The sequence below is a fragment of the Pezoporus occidentalis genome, unplaced genomic scaffold (genome assembly GCF_034315485.1).
Source record: "Pezoporus occidentalis ecotype Australia unplaced genomic scaffold, CSIRO_AGI_Poc_V1 ctg135, whole genome shotgun sequence".
NCBI classification, from domain to species: Eukaryota; Metazoa; Chordata; class Aves; order Psittaciformes; family Psittacidae; genus Pezoporus; species Pezoporus occidentalis.
The window spans coordinates 2,605,385-2,624,584 of record NW_026913157.1 but is presented as its reverse complement, the minus strand read 5'-3'; the positions used below and the strand labels follow the sequence as shown (position 1 = coordinate 2,624,584).

General features: G+C 37.9%; 1 protein-coding gene across 7 annotated transcripts in view; it reads left to right on the top strand.

Moving 5' to 3' along the window:
• SLC12A4 (solute carrier family 12 member 4) overlaps positions 1–19,200 on the top strand; it is a 52,177-nt gene that overhangs the window by 2,078 nt on the left and 30,899 nt on the right. For 3 of the 7 annotated variants that reach the window (XM_062609170.1, XM_062609165.1, XM_062609164.1), the window contains exon 2: positions 18,946–19,040. In XM_062609170.1, coding sequence (XP_062465154.1) covers positions 18,946–19,040 — 95 coding nt within the window. Of the gene's footprint in view, positions 1–9,974; positions 10,066–12,757; positions 12,775–14,738; positions 15,017–18,945; positions 19,041–19,200 lie in introns of those variants that run through there. The other 4 variants (XM_062609166.1, XM_062609169.1, XM_062609168.1 and 1 more) reach the window with 4 other exon arrangements.

Sequence of the window (19,200 nt, the reverse complement as noted above, 5' to 3'; positions counted from 1 at the left end):
TGTTTCTGTTTGAACTATAACTGCCTTCTATTTTTTTATTTACTTTCACAGTAATTAAGTAGTGTTTCATATCCTCAGGGTGTACCTATAAAGGTATGGTATCTTGCCTACCTGTACTGACAAGCATGTTCTTCCACATGACCCTTTTCTGCCTCTTCCTAGGTTTCTTGGGATTTATGGCTCCGCAGAGGGGAATCAGAACTCCAATGTGTTAAACCTTTTGGGTTTTGGTGCTTTTTTCTACATCCTATGCAGAGTACCATAACCTCTCATGCTGGGGAACATTGATAATATGACATGGTGGAGATGGAAGCTTCTTCTGAAAACAGTATCTGGCAGCTGTTTAACACTGGCTGGAGCCTGCAGACTGGAGGGAAGGAAGTGACCCTCCAGAGCCTTCTGTGGCAGCAGATTACGGGGCTCACGGAGGGATTTGTTGGTGTTGGTGATGCCCCTGGTTGCAGATAACATGAGCTTTGTTTGACTTGAGTGCACAGTTCTAGAGTTCTAGGCTGTGGCCCTATCAAAGTACATACAATTCTTATTAGCAATACATGAATGCGCACAGAGCTGCCTGAGCAGTGCCATTGTCCAGGCTTTCTGTTCGATTGAGTGGTGCTGCCATAGTCAGGATAAGGAACTGGTTGCAGTTGTTCTGGTCAATCTTCTCCAGGGAAGATTTTATTTTATCAGCTTGCCATTCAGAATCTTATTTAAAGACTTCTTCAGTTAAACTGATTTGGTTGGAGATGGGTTAAAGTGACTCAGTAATGGCCTTTAGAGTATGGTCTATCATGCTAGTGTAACTATTTGTAGCTGCTCTGTAAAAGTGTACATAGTAGTGGCTTTGTTGTCCAGTGCTCCTTGCACAATCTCTTAGACAGTTGCTTATGATTCTGACAGATTCTTATTTCACTGACCTTTTCTCTCCAGACTTTGTCATAGCCTGTTTTTTTAATGTTTTCTTCTCAATTTTGCTTTATTTAGGATGTCAGATGTCAAGTGATATGGTGTCATATAAACACTACAGGCATGAAACCATTCTGCAATAGAATTTGGCAACCATTTCCATAAAATATTAGTCAGTGTGCAATAATTTAGCCTTCCCAGATAGCTCCAGTGCTTGCTTGTGAAAAAAATCAGCCTTTATTTTCTAAACAGGTTCCACTGACTGCCACTGCTTGTAATAGATTTTGACATCTTCTATTTAGAAAAAGAAGTACAAAGAATTATCCTGTGATCCTATGATAAACATGTGAGCCCTGCTTTGTGGATTGGCAGGGATGAGAAATGTGAATTTGGCATCCCTTCAGTCTTTGCAATAATGCCAGCATGTTAGGTTGGGTACACAGGGTAAGGACAGTGGGGCCTGAATAGAGCTTAAAAAACCCAAGCTTTGCTTTAGTAGGAATCTCAGCTCCACAGTGATGGTGCACTCTGTTAACCAAAGTATGGCAATGTCATGTGTCCTGTGGGAAGTTATGTATCTTCCTTTGACTGTTGTTTGTAGAAATGAGACTCTAATCAGCTTGGTGTCACTAACCAGCTTTGGCCACCAGCCACTGTTGGTTTTTGCCAAGGAATTGCTCTGTTTGTGTTCCAGTTGTCATATGGCTTCCTTTCAGCCCAGAGTTTTCTAACTAGACATGAAGACCTTTTCCTCATGCTTAATAGTTTGTGTCAGCACCTTCAGAACCCTTGTGCACCAACAGATTATGCTGGTCATTTAAAGTAAGCTATTTAGGAGAAGATGTGATGGCATCTGGTGTGATGGCAGTGTACATTTACTTTAATCATCTTCCTGGTTCACTGCTTTTTAATTTGTGGTAACTTAGCAGTAGAGGTTTTAAGTCTTTCGCAAGGCTTGAAATAAAGGTCACGTAAAATATGTCTGATGATATGTTCAATGGGGATACATAAATAATTCAAAAATTCATTTTTAAAGCACTTCATTCTTACATGTAGGTGTTTTGGCAAAGTCCAGAGATAAAACAAAATTAGTTATATATTTAAATTAGGTACTTCAGCTAAATAGGGGTGACAGAAACATGTGTGCAGATAATATTTTAGACTCTCTTAAATTTAAGAACTTCTAGCAGCAGTGTGGGTAAATGATTCTGTTGCAGTAGTCATAGCAGGATATTTTTGCATAACATCTGTAGCATCTACATCTTTTAGCATTTTTCATGTTGCCTCAAAACTGCAGAAAGAAGTCCTGGAGGAGTGAGCCTGGGGAGCATTTGAGACAGAAGAGACTGAATTGTCTGGGAGGAAAGAAAGTAACCTGAGAATAGAAACCAACTGATACTAGTGAACTGTCTTTTCTGGTGATTTGTTTGTTATTGTTTTGCTGAAAATGGTGTGGAGACTGCATCTTCTTCAATTTAGTTGCGTTTTGAATGAGGAAAGAGCTTTTTTTTTTTTTTTACCCTGTTCTGTTAAGCTTGGCATCTCTGTAAAGTTTAATTTGTAGATTTGGAGATGTTAAAGGTATCCTGTTAGTACTAAATATGTCAATATTTGTTCCTGTTCCATAAAGAATACTGTGAGATACTTGTAGGATACACAGCAGTGGTTATAGCTCAAAATGAAAGGGGCCTCAACAGAAGGGATATCCTTGTGAAGTCCTGTATTTTTTATTTTTTTTCCCTGTTTGTGCACTTGGCAATTAGTACAGCACTGACAGCAGTGCTAAACTCGAGAATGCTTTTTCTGTAATACAGGTGCATAGATAAGTGCACCCTAGCTGCAGATAAGGAGAGGTAAGAGTCTGGTATGTGAAAAATGAGAGTGGAGAAGTGCTTTGTGACATGTTTGTGATGCTTGAGAAGAGATGATGCATACTTTATAGCCTGTAAGCAAAGTAATTTCTCTAAGAAGGTCATTTTGGTGGAGCCCATGGTGGATACCTCGTTTCTTTTTAGCAGCATGCAGTGTTACAAGGTTTAATCCTTCTATTAAAATTCTTGTCTAGGAAAATAAATAAGTTCATGTTACTGCATAACCTGTTACTTTTGCTAAGCTTGTCTCTCATACCTCTTCTAATTTGTGCAGTGATTAAGACAGAGCTGGAGAGGCTGCAGCTGTCTGATACCAAGATAGTGGTGCCAACTGCTGGCCGCCAAGAGACTCGACTAAATACAGAACACAGGCCTTTTTGTGTGTTCTGTGGTAATTCAGTTATTTGGGAGAGCTCTGGGAAGGAGCTTTGTGATACGTGTAAGTGATCTGAAAGCAACTCCTGTAACTATGTATTTGTGGGTTTTTATTTTGCAAAAAACCTAAGATAAGGTGAAAAACACCCAACCAAACAACCCTCTGCTGGTGTTCTGTAGCTGTTGATTTTTTTGTGGTTTCAGAGAGCATCGGTATAGAAGGCTCAGGTATTGCACATGAGAAGAAGGGGATTTTCCATCTAGTTCTACCTGTAAATGCTCGTTCATTTTGCTAAGTGCACATTTCAAACTTTTGTTGAGACTAAGTTTGGGTTTTTTTTTGCATGCTGAAGTTTTATCTTTTAGTCAATCTCTGCATTTTTCCTAAAGAAATTAAAATAAATTCTGGGGCTTCTTATACTGTGTTTGAAATGTATATGCCTCTCACATATAAAATTGTGTGTTATTCAATATCCCTTTACAAATTTCTTAAGTGTTTCACTTCCTTAAAGAAAATAATGGCATTTCCTTTCTTTTCCCCACTGCAACAAAAGTCAAAGAATACATTTTGGATGCTCTTCAATGTAAAGTTTAAATTTGGCTTTTGCTCTGAAGTCCTCTGTAGAATGGAGATTAAGGTACTTTGGAGCCTTATTGACTAGGAAATTGTCCTGGGTTCAGCAGTAGCAGTCATGTTTCTCCTTTGTGGTAGCTGATACAGTGCTGTGTTTTGAATGATGCTGCTGGTAGCTTATCTCTAGACCTGTTTTAGGCTAATAGAATGTGTAGGAAAACTAAGGTACAGGTATTAGCTACCACAAAGGAGAAACATGACTGCTACTGCCAACCATAATAAATGCAGTTCACTGAAGTTAAAGTACAACAGCCACCTTGAGGAACATCAAAGTTAGGGATCACTGCTTTCTTCTTAAGTGCATGTAACAGACTGAGGAGGGACACCCAGTACTACAGGAAGATAAAAGCTGTGTATGGTGAGTTTCCCCTTCCAAGACCAAGTTATGGATTTATACTAATTCTTGACTGTGATGTAACAAAGGATTTGTTGTGCAGACTGATTTATATTGCAGAAAAATTGCTATTGCCACCAATATATGGGAGCAAGAGTTATTTGATCAAAAAGTTGTGTCTTCAGCCTGTGGTTCAGGTTTTTTTTTTTTTAATATTTTGATCTGAACTATGAAGAAAAGCATAATTTTAAAACATGGTATAAAGCCTATTGGAATTACATTTTAGGAGTGGTTCATTGTCTTCAGTAACCTTTGAATCAGAAATTTTTAATCTCGTAGTTGTACTGACTTTTATTCTCTCAGATAAGAGAGTTCAGTATTTTTTATTTAGTAAGACCTCTGTAATTATTAGTTTTCAATAGGTGTCTGTTTAAATGATGCCAAGTTATCCATTAGCAATGAGTGGTGCTGTTCTTCTTTCAGTTGAGCTTCTTTGGGTGATTCCTTTCAGTATACTTGGATTTTGTCATGCATAGAGAACTGTGCATCTTTCACAGTGGCTGCTGTAGTAAATGCCAAGCAAACAATACCTTCTTGTTAAGCAAGCAAAATAACAAAATAGCATATATAAAAAAGAAAAATTAGTTTTCTAGCAAAATCAAATACTTGACAAATATTTAATATCTTCTGTTGCCAACTATAAAAAGTCTATGTGACCAAGAAAAATACAGCTCTTATAATGTATGTAGGGTTAAAGTTCTCTGGATTTTGGATATGATAGAATTTTGTATATTGCTGTGTGATAGACGTCCCCTTCTGCCAGCCTTTGCACACCTACCCAGGGATTATTTTGTAAGCTCTCTACTGCCTATTTGTCCTCATGGCTCTTATTTCAGGCATTGTTTTCTGAGTCAAACTTCTGAACCATAAAAAGAAGTTACTGGAGTTAAAGGAGTAGTATTTTTCCCTCACAGGTCATGTGATAGGACTGTAGATTTTGTGGTAGGTATTTGGTTTGGCCTAGAAAAGAAGACAAGAAGACTGTTTTTTACTTACCAGCAGTGTTAAATTCGTGTCTGAGCAACAGAGGTATAGGTTAGAATGGTTCTGTTTGTTTTTTTTTTTTTGTGGTTTGTTCATTTTTGTTTTTTTTTTTTTAACACTTTCATTGCTATTAAAGGAACTTGCTTTTTTTTTTTTTAACTCATCTTTTGATCTTCGTTCTACTATGTAGGACACAGTGATGCAGTTCGATGTGCAGAATAAAGCGCTAATTGCCCAGGAAGAGCTTGGGCTCAATTAGCTTATGGATGACTGTGGAAGGTTGATAACTTGGATGTATTGCCAAGTTAGCTATGCTTTGCTGGCTGGAGGCAGCCTAAGACCTGTTGTAAATTAAATGGCATTTGTTGAGAAGAAGATGAGAAGCCAGTGCCAGGCTGGGGTGGGCAGCTGGGGGACAGCGGCAAAGGAAGAAATTGCTGGTACTGGTGAGGGGATGGTCATCTTTCCACCCTTTTATTAGTGGTCACAGTGCTCTGACAGGCAACCGGAAAGCATATTTGCAAGGCTTAGCAGCATTTCCAAAGGTATTCAGATTCTGTGTTTGCTTCATGTCCCCTGGAAGCTTCAAGGTCCATCCCCTTGAATCCAGAATGCTGAATTTGCCTCCTTCTTCCTGTTCCACCTAAGTGACCTACATTGTTCTAGAAGCCCAACTCTTCCATTGATTGGCATGTAGTCTATAAGATTACTAGGATGTAATCCATCAGTTACTTTGAAAATGAGAATCAAAGCCGTAAGCTGGTGTTGGAAGCTGGTTTTCAGGGAACTGTAGCAGAGACTGTATAACAAGATCCTGGGAGAGGGGAGATGACGCAGAGCTGTGTTTAGGCAGAGGCATGCTGTACTATGTATAGGTTCAAGCTAATTATGCCTGAACAAACTGTATGTGTGGGTTTTTTTCTACAGTCTAATTGCCAGCCTTGATTTTCATCTCTTACCAGTAGCCAGCAATTTCTTGAGTTTCTCATTTGAGGGATTCAGAACACTGTTCAATAATTACAGATACCTCCTGATCATGAAATAGGTTAGTCATCCAAACTTTTGCCTCTCACTTATATGTCAAAGGGGAAAAAAGGATTTTTATGGTGTGCCATTAGAAGCTGCCCATTTGCTGAGTAGTAAAGTAGCAAGTTAGTTAAAGTAACTCCTAAGGGGGCAAACTTGTTTAAGCTTTCACTTGCATACTTTAAATTGCTGATTGCTGCAGGAAAACATGATTTTAATGCCCTGGAGTATAATTACTTTTCCTGAAATTATCTGTAGCAATACTACTTTGTGTTATGACCCTGTCTCTGCTTGCAAGCTGAGCAGCCCTGAACTTAGTTACTGTGTGCAGAGTCCACCTCTGGATTTCCCTGTGGGAGGTCAGACCTGAGTCAGGACTTTGAGTAATTCAAGAAAACGCTGTAGCTGCTGCTGTCTCTGATGGTGACAGCACATTACAGTTTCTTGTATGCTTTCTACCTTTGCATTCAGGAGCTTTGCATTCCTCATCCCCTTCTATGTAATACAACTGACATAATTTTTGCTGCTACTTGCTATTGTATATATTTGTCTCCAGAACTGATGCAAAGGGCAGAGTTAGAAGTTCTTTAGTGATTGCAGATCTGATTTAAGAACCTACTACTCTTGAGTATTTTCATCTGTCTTCTGCTAAGGTTTTCACTGTCCCGTCTGTGATTTTACAATATGAAGTGTTCAGCAGAAATACCACTTTTCTGTCTCTCCTCCAGGAGGATCCCTTCTTCCTTGGTTCGTATTGATAGGACAAGGGGGAATGGCTTTAAGTTGAAAGAGGGGAGATTTAGATTAGATATTAGGAATAAATTCTTCCCTTTGAGGCCCTGGCACAGGTTGCCCAGAGAAGCTGTGGCTGCCCCATCCCTGGCAGTGCTCAAGAGCAGATTGATCAGGGCTTAGAGCAACCTGGTCTAGTGGAATACGTCCCTGCTCATGGCAGAGGGTTGGAACTGGATGAGCTTTAAGGTCCCTTCCAACCCAAACCAGTTTATGTTTCTATGTTATTTGTGTTCTGCACCCTGTGCTGAGGCATAATCTCCAGGGCACATCTGGTTTTAGAGCATCGCAAGCCAACCCTTGCCAAGTATATCCAAACTCAGTTCCCACATGGATGTAACATATCTTGGCTGCTTTGCCTAAGCAAATACAAGCCATTCACTTTTTGGTGTTCCAGAGAATGTGATGGAAATGTCAGGGGTTTATTTCAGGGATATTGCAGAAGGTCCCTGAAATTAACATGAAGGCAGGTATAGCTGAGCCATGTTTGATAAATCCCAACACTGAGTAACCAGACAGTGGGATGATTATCTGCAATGTGTCAAGATGTCTTCTAGCAAACATGCAGGGAGCTTTAAAGCTGTAACTCAAGGCAACACACAGAGAATAATTTTATTGCAATATTTTTCCTTTGCCCTTTTAAGAGACTCTATTCTGGCCTTTGTAGTAGAAGCGTGTGTTAAGCAGGAGTAAACTCATTATTATATGTCACTGAGTTTCTTCTGACTTACATTCTGTTTCATAGGCTTGATTTAATTCCTAACTGGTGGAGCAGAAGACAAATGATCTAATGTTGCCCATTGCTCCTTGAAGAATTTCTGTAAGCTAATGTGCTGTACTAATTTTGCTCTCATGCTCTTGCAAACTGCTGAAGTTTTTTCAAAATGATGATAAAAGCTACTGTGGCTTCTGCAGATATCTGACTCTTCTGATCTGTGCTGTGTGTTTCACAGAGTTAAATATTTTGTGCTGTTTTCAAGAGCTCTTTATAAATGTGTGTTTGAATACATGTATTTTACAAGTAGTGTGGTTTGTTGCTTATTTTGTGCAATGTCAGAGTGCTCTCCACCATCTCAAATGTTCAGTGAGATGGACTGACTTCCTTTACTTGGAGAAGTCTCATGCTGAGACTTGTACTTTCTTTAAGTGTTATGACCAAAGTTACAGTGACTTTTGGCTGTTTGGGCACTTCACACTGAAAGGTCAGTTCTTCATCCTTGGAGCACACGCAAGCATAGCTCTTTTTTGTCTTTCTCATTTTATTTTCTTCCCCCTTTTCCATTAGTTCAAAAAAAATCTCACACACTTTGTTTTCACATGGATCAAAATACTTCTCAAATGTAAGAAAAATCTGATATTCAGCACTTTCTGTACAAGTTAACTGAAAACTGAGAAAGCATTCAGGGCTTCACAGTAAGCTGTAACTGATTACCAGTGTCTTTCTACTGTCCAGGAATGGATAGTAGATGTCCGTTAATGTCCATTGTATAGTATGTAATGCATAGAATGTACATACATTGACATTTTCAAAGTAATTAAACCTCTGCTGGTTTTTTTTTTTTTCTTCTCTGTAATTTTCTCTATGTTTGGAGATATTTAGCACCCTGGCTCGTATGTCCTCTATTTCCACTTGTTCCCTGTAGGAAGCGGTTTGAGCTGGTAGTAATACTGACTTAATGGTCATAGTTCCCATCTGCTTGTTCTCACGTCATGGTTTGAACATGTAGAATTGTTTCTTTAGCATGTGTTGAGTTGGAGAAGGGACCAGAAGTGTCTCAAATTGTGGTATGCGTTGTGGGTTTTTTTTTGAGTTTGGAATTTTTGTTGCTGTTCTCTCATTTTAATTATTGTGCAGCCATGGTCAGCTGACCAGGTAGAGAGATGAAAACAATGTTCAGTATTTGGTACTTGGGGAAAAGATGAATGAATGCTGCACGGAATCTGCATGCTGGCCTCACAGGTGTATCTTGCTGTCTCAGAGCAAGTGAGAACATTTTACAGCAAGGTAAGAGACCTTTCCTGAGGCAGAGAAAATGCTGGAATATATTTTGATACAGAGTGTGCTGTATCTGAGGTGCTTTCATGCATGTGAAAGGACAGAGTTTCAGGGAGGATAGTCGTGAGAAATGATTTGCAGGCGTTCCACATGAAAGAACCTCTGAAGTGGATTATGATGAAGTACAAAAGTTGTTTTCATAGTGCTTTTTTTCAGCTGGCAGTGACAAGTTGTATTATGGAAGATCCTAAGTGATGTGCGTTCCTAAATCGAATTTCTCCAAAGTGACTTGGCATCTTTAATTACATAGACATTCTTGATCATGGCACCTACTGTATGATATAGGTAAATCCTAATATGGTGTCTGCTGGTATGCAGAGGAGTTCCTTATGATTGAGCAGAGTGGAGGAGTGTCTGGTAATTATGAACTGCTTAAAATCTGTAAGTTAGTATTTACTTATGTAAATTTTATAAACCCCCATTTCATCATGCTGATACTTTTTTTTCAGTGATCTTTTATATGATTCATCCATTAACAGATAATCATATCAGTATTGAAGATGGAAAGAAATACATCACCGTTTTCACTTGAAAGCTGAAATGCCTGGAAGGCTAAAGGCACAGAGCCATATTTTTCATGGCATTAGCAGGTTTAAAACACTCAGCAAGCAGCAGATTTGTGACACGCACTTTTTTGAATAAATGTGCAAAGAGCTGGCAGTGTGCCTCGTAAGTGTGGCTGGGTTTGAATTTCACAAATAACATTTTCAGTGAGATCCTCACATTTGTGTATTTTCTTCATGTTGAGAGTCCATTGATGATTATGATGCCAAGATTATAGCAGTCTTGGCTTAGCTTTCTGTAAGAAACCCTTTTGCTTCCTGGAAGAGATCAGTCCCATTCATTATTGAAGACAGTTTATCAGAGGACGTAAAAAAAGTTCTTTTGGGAAGACGGTGTTATTAAACTTGTCCAATTCTCAGGACTTCACAGAGAAGGCATTTGCTAGAGCATGTGCTAAGAGCAGAAAGAAGAATAATGGTAAACCAAATTACTGAAAATGGCAAAGAGCTGTTGCTAAAGGGTAAGTACTTCGTGTTGATATTAATACCTGCAAAGGATTATAGTGTTTTGAATCAGGGTGTCTCATCTGAAGAATAGAATCATTGTGCTTCCTGAAATACAGTATTGGTAAATTGCTAAATCCTTTGAGTTGTGTAGTGTCAGTCAACTTAATTGGTAAAGCTGTTCTCTAATCTACTTCTGTGAAGTACAGTAGAAGTCTGATAGTATCTTCATACTTGTTTATGTAGGGATAAATCTTAAATGCTTAACTGTACACTTTATTCCATACTCTGGTGCAGCAACTGTTGCATAGGCTGTTGTCTGGGAAAGTTTTGGCTGGGTTTTTTCCATGCAGAGCACAAACAAATGCGGTCTTTAGAACTCAGAAGAGCTCTTTCAGAGGAATTAATATATGCCAACTACGCAGCTTTTTAATTTACTTTTCGGTAAAACTGTGCCTTGCATCACTTTTGTAGATACCAAAGCTGTTGGTGATGATAAATATTTACATGGTACTGCAGTGTAGTGTGTAGTGAATTTTAAGAAGCACTCCTTTACTTGTTGGATAAAATTCAGTAAATGCAAAATATTAATGACAGTGTCAACAGTGAAGTAAATAATGCTATGTGTTAGTTTTAAAATATTATTATATCATTTACATTGTATTTAAGAATATAATGTGACTGAACACATTACCCATGAATGTCTATAGTTTGGCCTTTAAGCTGCAGTTTCTGATGGAAGCAGGTGTCTGGGTCTGGCATGTGTGAGTTTGGTGTAATCCTTGGTGTAATTAATAGCTTGAGCCTGTGCTTAAAGTACTGAGGATCTCTTTGCTGCCTAAAAGCTATGAAGGTAAAGAGCTGTTCTTTCATTGTGCCATTCTTTCCTTTCATACAGGCTTATTGTTGCATGAGTTGTTATCTGGTGCGGCTTTGGCCTTTATTTTCATAAAATACTGGGTCAGCCTGGAATTCACAGCTCATGCTTTCTGCCACCTTCAGTAAAAAAAACTTGGTAGCCTACGGTCTTAAGTGGATGGGCAATAACAGATTTTAGTTAGTAATTCCATTACTACTTCCTAGTTTGTAGTGTGGATGAGCTTTAGCTAAGTAGGTACAGTGCTATTTATTTCCTGCTTCTCCTATTTCTGATGTAAACATAATACTCCTAACAAGAAACAAAACAAAGCAAAATAACACCAAAAAAAACCCAAATTCCAAAAACCCCTAACACATAAAGCACTGCAACACCAAGAACTTTGTAAAGTTTTCAAAATATTTTAGAACTGATGTTCACACAGCTTGGAATGTCACTATCGATCTTTTGCTACTGCAAAATAACAAAATTCTCATTTTTGGTTCTGAAAAATCTGAAAGTTAAATCTTAAATCGTGATTTTCTGGTTTTGCATGAGAAGTATTTTGGATAATATTAACTAGCCTAGTAGCTAAAGTGAAAATAAGTATTCTTCATTATCAGCTGCCTGTTCTGTTGCCATGAGTGAGTTTGTAGTCAGAATTTTTATTTTACAAATGCTTCTTGTTTCTGGCTAGCTGTGTGTTGTCCATGGAGAAAAAACAATTTCTAATAGGTGGTGGTGGTGGTGGTGGTTGTTGTTATTATTTCTGCTTTGGACTGTTACTGCCATTGGATTAGGATTTTTTTCTATGCAGTTAGAAGTGAGTAATTTAACAAAAGAGGCAATACTCTATTTCTGTTTGTGAAATTTATAGTTAATATAAATTAATATAGTAATAAATTTACTAATTTGTTGTAGTCTCCCAAATGAACCAAAAAGGAGGTTTCAATAACAGTTTTGAGAGTGAGTAAGAGCCCAGCGACATGTGAGGAAACACATAAATAAAATATACAAGCAGATTTAGGATGTATCTGAATCAAATTGACATCTATGTATGTCTGTATGTCTTAGGTTATCTTAATATGTCAGTCTTTTGATATACTCTAGCAATACCCTTGAATGCTGCTGAAATGTGAAGGTATTTGTGATCTCGAGCTATTAGCAAAGGCCAAGAAACTTGTTTTCTGTTCTTCAGTAATCTCAATTTTGCAAATCTTTTCTGCTGGTAGATAATAAGAAGAATGCTGTCTGAGCATAGAACTTAGGACAACCTTTCGGAGGGAACCAAGCTTTATCTTGCAATGCAAGTGCTTGGCAAAGTAGTATCATGGTTAACATCTGGAAAGTGCTTTCTCAAGAACTGTGTCAAAAGTTTCTTTTGTAGAAACAAACCAAAATCCTAGATTGTAATAAAACTTTTTCAATATTAAAACTTTATTCTTAAAGCTGTGAACAGATTTTTTAAAAAATAATGTTGTGACGTATAAAATTGCCTGATTATGCAAGGAAGAAATGTTCTTCCTGCCTATTTTGGGTGTATTCATTTGCTCCTAGGTCTTGTGAGAACAGTTAAGTATAGTAAACCTGGTTTGGTTTTGTAGTCAAAACATCAAACTGAATTCTGGCTTAATTAGCAGTTTTGTGGAAACTTGCAGAAGATCTTGGCACATGAACATCTAGAAAAGCAGAAATAAATTGGAACAGAACTAACATGCGTTCCAAAGTGGGATAAATTTTGCATACCTTAAGCTATCTCTTTTTATTTACATTAGGCTCTCTTTAGAGGTTATTTGCAGCATGCCAAGATTATGTACTGGAAAGGTACTCCAGGGATTAGCTAATTGAGTCATCTCTTTCTGGGGAAAAAGTAAGCCTATATTATTAGTTGTATATAACTGTCTGCTGTTTAGATAGGTGCAATTAGGTTAAAGGAAGCCCGCACCAACTGCTTGGGTGTCAACTCTAATTTATAATCTTAGATTCCAGTGTTACTTGTAGATGAAATAATAGAAATACAAGTGATTTCCACCCCCTCTCCCCCCCGTCAAAGAGGATGAAGTTTGAATAATGTTCCCTGTACATGAAAATGGCTTAGTTTGTGTCCCTGTGCAGTCTATTACATCACTTCTGTTTTTTTTTTTTTTATATACTGTTGTATGCACAAAGGTGTCTGTACCTGCTTTGGAATATTTTTTTTTTTTAAGCCTCACTGCAGCTCAATTAACATTACTCTCTTTTTCACTTTTTCTATGTTGGCTAGACTAAAGCTAGGCAGACTGTCCATCCGTGCCTTCAGCATGACTTGTCAGATAGAGCTGCCATAAGAACTAGGTGAGTTAATCATGGCCAGATAGAAAGATCTGAAGTTGGTTTAAGATGTACTGATTTCTACTTATTTAACTGAACATAATGAAGTAGGGGAGTCGTTTTTTTCTTTAAAGGAGTTCATAAACCGACAGTAGAGAAGGATAAAACCTTGGTAGTTGAGTCATGCAACCATTTCTGCCACCTGCTCACAAGGATGATTGTTCTTTTAGTAGTCTGAGTAGACTTTATCACTGTGAAGCTTCTTGGTCTTTGTGTTAGTCTGACTGTGCCTAATTGTTGAACTTTCATTTATTCTCACTAATCTTTCTTTTAGTTAATTTCATGTGGGTTTTGTCTGTAATTCTCTCTAAATTCTGGTTTACATCCCTCAGTTGCTGAATAAAACGCAATGGCTTATGTGAAAGACTCGCATTTGGCATGCTCAAGCACTGAAACTGTCTCTTGCTGGTCTAATTGCCTTCCAGAGGAAAACAGTGACATAAACACTGTCCTCTGTGTTCTCGATATTTTATTTTATTTTTAAATAAAGACAATATAAGTCTTTTGGAGAAGAACAAAGTAAAACCACTCAGTAAAATACCTGCTACAGTTATCACAGTATCACAGTATGCTAGAGATTGGAAGGGACCTCAAAAGATCATGTAGTCCAATCCCCCTGCCGGAGCACGAACACCTAGATAATGTTACACAGGAATGTGTCCAGGCGAGTTTTGAATGCCTCCAGGGAAGGAGACTCCACAACCTCCCTGGGCAGCCTGTTCCAGTGTTCTGTCACCCTCACTGAGAAGGAGTTTCTTCTCAAGTTTAAGTGGAACCTCTTGTGTTCCAGTTTGCACCCATTACCCCTTGTCCTATCATTGTTTGCCACTGAGTAGAGCCTGGCTCCATCCTCGTGACACTCCCCCTTTATATATTTATAGACACTAATAAGGTCACCCCTCAGTCTCCTCTTCTCTAAACTATAGAGACCCAGCTCCCTCAGTCTTTCCTCATAAGGGAGATGTTATGCCTCAGTGTTTTCTCGTGGCAATGAGACAGAAGCTTGGACATCCATTTATTGATTATTTTTTTTTATTTTTTTTTTGTTCTCTCCTGAACATGTGTGTTTGCATGTGTAGCAGTATGCACATTTAGGACTTGTAGGTTTTATTCCATGATTCATCTTTGATGTCTTATGGAAGTCAGGTGATGTACACAAGATGAATCTTGTTCTAGGTTCAGACCTGTGTCTGTACCCAAGTAAGGGAGCTCTAAAAAGTTCAGGGACCTAGGGTGGAGATGTTTAGATAAACTGTGTAATTGTAGTGGTGGTTGCAAATAGAATTACTTGGTTTGGAAGAGAACAGTAGCATTTGGAAATAAAATGTCTAAATTATTGAAAGATAATGAAGAGTGAAAAGCAATGAAACAAGTGAAGAGGAAATATTCACGGACTTGAAATATAGTTTGCCTGTCTCAAAAATTGATATTAATTAGGGACTAAGGCAAATAAATTTGTTGCAGAAGATACAGATCCCTCTTTAAGAAATGTTCCTTCCAAAGCAATCTTGCATAATGAAAACTAACATCACATAGCTACTGTCCAGGACCAAAGACTTGATAACTGAAAATGAGGAAAACTGCACTCATAGCACAGGATGGTGCTTGCCCAGGAGACTTCATGCTTCAGAATGTAAGCTGTCCTCGTGTGATGCTGGGGCAAGAATTCCCCCGAGTAGCTTTCCGAGGTCACCTCCACTCTCTTCCAAAACTGATGGAGAAAGCAAGCTCTTCCCATGCAAGTAAGTCTCTTTGAAGCTGCTGGTATTGCTCATTGGCAGATGGAATGTACTAAGTAAATTTTTTATTGCAGTGCATATGACATACTGTGCTCCAGTCCCTTCTATTTTGTCAAAGTACATTTGTGATTCTTGTTGAGGGAATAGTTATCTGCCATAGGTTTTACTCATGAAATTGGAAACAGAATATGGAAAAAGAGGAAATGATATTAATACTTTGTGATTTAGGGCATGTCTGGAAAGTACAGATTGCACCAAGCATGCAGATGTGGTGAGAGTGATTTTGACTGTCATTCAGTTAGCTGTATTTAACTTAGCAGTGTAGCACTGTTCTTTAATCAGCACACATCTCTGTAGCACCCAGTTCTACATATTGGTGAAATTAGAATAGGATGTCATTGTAAAGAACTTGAATATAAACCTATACTTCTTTGCTTCCTGTTGAAAGTGTTCACTGTTAGAGAGGGGTTTAATGTGGTACTTAATCGGATCAGTAAAATCATGCAGTTTGAAAGTTCACTTTTGTTTTTGCATTGTTCGCAGTAATCCATAATCTGTATATATTTCCAGGATAATGGAGCTAGTGCTGTGAATGGGATAGAAAGCCAGTTGTATTTCTCTGTCATGTGACCTTTTCTGTCGAGAAAAATGTGCCTTAGCAATTGCAAAAACAATACTCTTATTTCCAGCCACTAGTTCTACTGATTATTCTATTGCAGTTTGCTTTATTTGAACTTCCTGTGTGCAGGAAGATGTATAAAGCAAGCAATCAAGGAATCAGATTCAGAGGCAAAGTCTAATGGTAAGGAACTGGGTGATGCTTGAAAATGCAAATGAAGAATGAGAGGAGCTGGGATCTCTTTTTGAGAGAGTGAACTTCTGAAGAAACCAATTGTGAAAAACTTGCTGGTGGTAAAAATGAAGATGCATCCAAAAAAATAATGCCAGTTAACTTGAAGATGCATCTTAAGTCACTGGACTTTGTCAGGCTCAGAGAGAACGTGTAGAGTAATCTTTCTTAACTGAGGGGAGGTTATAATGATGACGGTAATGAGATGCCTGGCATTTTGAAGGACCAAAACAATTGTCATCTTATATAAAGTCTAAGATCAAACATATGCATTATCTTGACAACAGTGAGGTTTTTATACATAAAAAGGCAGAGAGTTTTTGTAAGCATTACAGGTAAGAGAACATCCATTATACTTTTTTGTGACAGTAGTAAGCTGCATCTCTGTGGTAAGGCTGCTGATGAGAGAGCAAGGAAAACTAAAAGCAAAGAACTGATCTAAAAATCATGCAGTGATTAAAAAAAAAAAGTTTAATTTTTCAAAAACCCAATTACCAAAGCTAGTATATAGGGAATGAGAAACTAAAACCAAGTTACTCCTGGCCTTGTTGTGTTTACTGTGAGGATGAGAAGATACAGCACAGACCAAAGCTTTGAAGAATCACGTAGACAGTATTGCTGTTGATGCCATCATTTGCCCTGGTGTCCTGTTTAATGAGTAACACCTATATGGCAAATAACTCCATTTCCTCAGCAAAAATCACAAATATATTTCAACCACAATAGGACAGAACAGGCTGCAGCACAGCTTACAATATGTACTGGAACAAAATTGATCTTGTATAGGCCTTCTGCCAATATAGATGTAACAAATATAGTAAGCAATTAGGTTTGGCTGCTTTTTAGTAAATATTTGCTTTGCTGAAGTTGATAAACATATTTTAATGCTGTGTTGCTAAGCTTACTGATATTTTTGTAGTAGCACAAAAACCCTACTATGTGCAGCAATATGAACATCTCTTACATGTAGGTCTTATATGTAACAGGGCAGCTGCTAAGTAATGTTTGTGTGTTAGTTGTCAGAGCTGTGAGAAAAGCAATAGGCAGTGAAACACAGCAGTCTGCTATTTATAGGTATTTTTGGTCAGCTAAGTGTTTACTTCCAGAAGCCTAAAAAGACCTCTGTTGTTTATGAATATTGATTTTTCTAAGTTCTGTTCAAAGCACCTCTTGGCAGTTTCCAGCAAATTGTGTTTCTTTCCATGCACCCTTTCCCCTCAGTAGGAACAGCACTGAACTTTGTCATATTTTTTTTGCTTATAGCAGTTGTTTTTGTAACTGTGGTATATGCTGATCCCTGTGTGTACAGTGATGTTTGCCTGCTAGCTTCATTTTTAAAGTTGATTCAGATTTCAAAATGCAGAGATACTTTAACTTCAATTATATTATAATTTAGTGTAGCCTTGTTGAACTGATTACCTTAATCATGAAAATATGTACCTTAAAATTGAGCTGTTTAGTCTCTTGCTTTTTATGTATTCACTGTACAATACTGTGTTAACTTGACATTTTAATTTGAAATAATAATTTTCTTCCTTTCATTTTTGATTTCTGTAGTAGTTACTTTTTTTTTTTGTAAGTAGAAAAAAAGTATTCCTTGGATTGATCCTTTGTCAAAGAGATACTCTTGGAGATGTCTTTAGTTTGTATTGGCTGAAAGAGCAGGGAGTGAAGAGTTACAAGCAAGTGAAAGGACTTTTTTTTTGTTTGTCAAGCAGGGTAATGGGAGCCAGAGGTTTGAGAACTTCTGAATACTAGAATCAATTTAATATATTACCCCCCTGCTCTGAGCTCATTTTATACTATAGTGCCCTTTTTTTTAAAGTTAGTATTTTTTAAAAAAGCTCTACTGATAATAGAATCATCATACAATGATCTGGGATGTAAGAGACCTTAAAGCTCATCCAGTTCCAACTCCCTGCCATGTCAAGGACACCTTCCACTAGACCAGGTTGCTCCAAGCCCCATCCAACCTGGCTCTGAACACTGCCAGGGATGGGACAGCCACAGCTTCTCTGGGCAATCTGTGCTGGGGCCTCACCACCCTCAGAGGGAAGGATTTCTTCCTAAATTTTAATCTAAATCTCCCCTCTGTCAGCTTAAAGCCATTCACCCTTGTCCTGTCGCTACATTCTCTGCATTCTCTTCTAAAAAGTCCCTCTTCTGATATTTGGGTGGTCCCTTTAGGTATTGGAATACTGTTAAAGGGTCTTTCTGGAGCCTTCTCTTTTGCAGGGTGAACAAGCCCAGCTCTCTCAGCCTGTCTCCATAGCAGAGGAGCTCCAGCCTTTGGAGCATCTTCATGGTCCCCTCTGTACTTGCTCTACTGATCTTCCATGATATGTTTTTTTTTTTTGTTTTTTTTTCAAATGTTCATTGCATAACTGGATGCTTTACTTTTACTGTACCTGATATTAGGCTTTTAACTTAAAAGCATAAGAGGAGTCTGAAGAATGCACAGTCTAAATGTTCAAAATACAGTAAGGGTAAAGGCATCATGAAGTGAGCATGTTTGATATCTAGCATTGTTGGGCATAGTAAGAAAACAAGCACCACCAACAAAAAAAAAACACCAACAAACAAAAACAACAACAATAAAAGGAGGTGCTTTGGTGTATTGTAATAACAGAATATGTATAGCCTTTGATTTGTTTAGTCTTACTAAATCTACCTAATCTGTTTGAATGTAGTGCTCAAACGTTGCTACTTAGCATTAAAATGCTACTTAGCATTAGCAATTTTTTCTGAGTACACAAGAACTGTCCTATTACTTATTACTAATCTGTATAAGAAATAGTTATTAGATGGAACATTAGAGAATAAATGCACAGATAATGGTGTAGCTGTTGTAAATTTTACTTTGAAGTGATTTTTTTATTCTATTTTAATGAAAATGGAGGAGTAGAAATAAAAATAACTCTACCTTGAGAGTAACACCCCTGATACTGATAACGTTGCATAACTTCAGATAGTAAAAAGAAACAGATTCAATTGACCAAATAAATTTATTCCCTGTGGGTTTTGTCAAGTTACAGTCTGTCTTTCTGTGCTTATCGAAACCTGATTCTTTTTTAATTTGCAGGTCATGGCAACCATAAAGAAAACAGTCCTTTCCTGAACAGTTCAGAAGCTGGCAAGGGAGGTGATTACTATGACAGAAATCTGGCCTTGTTTGAGGTATCTTCAAACTGTCTTTTATGCTTCCATTGTGATTTGTGATCTTCCAAGATGGGAGGGATTGAGCCCATTAAGTGCATTGCAAAGTTCCAGGCAGTGGGTTGGTTCCGAGCTCTCACTGCATGACCAGTCTTAAAGCCATTGGTGTATTTAGGGATAT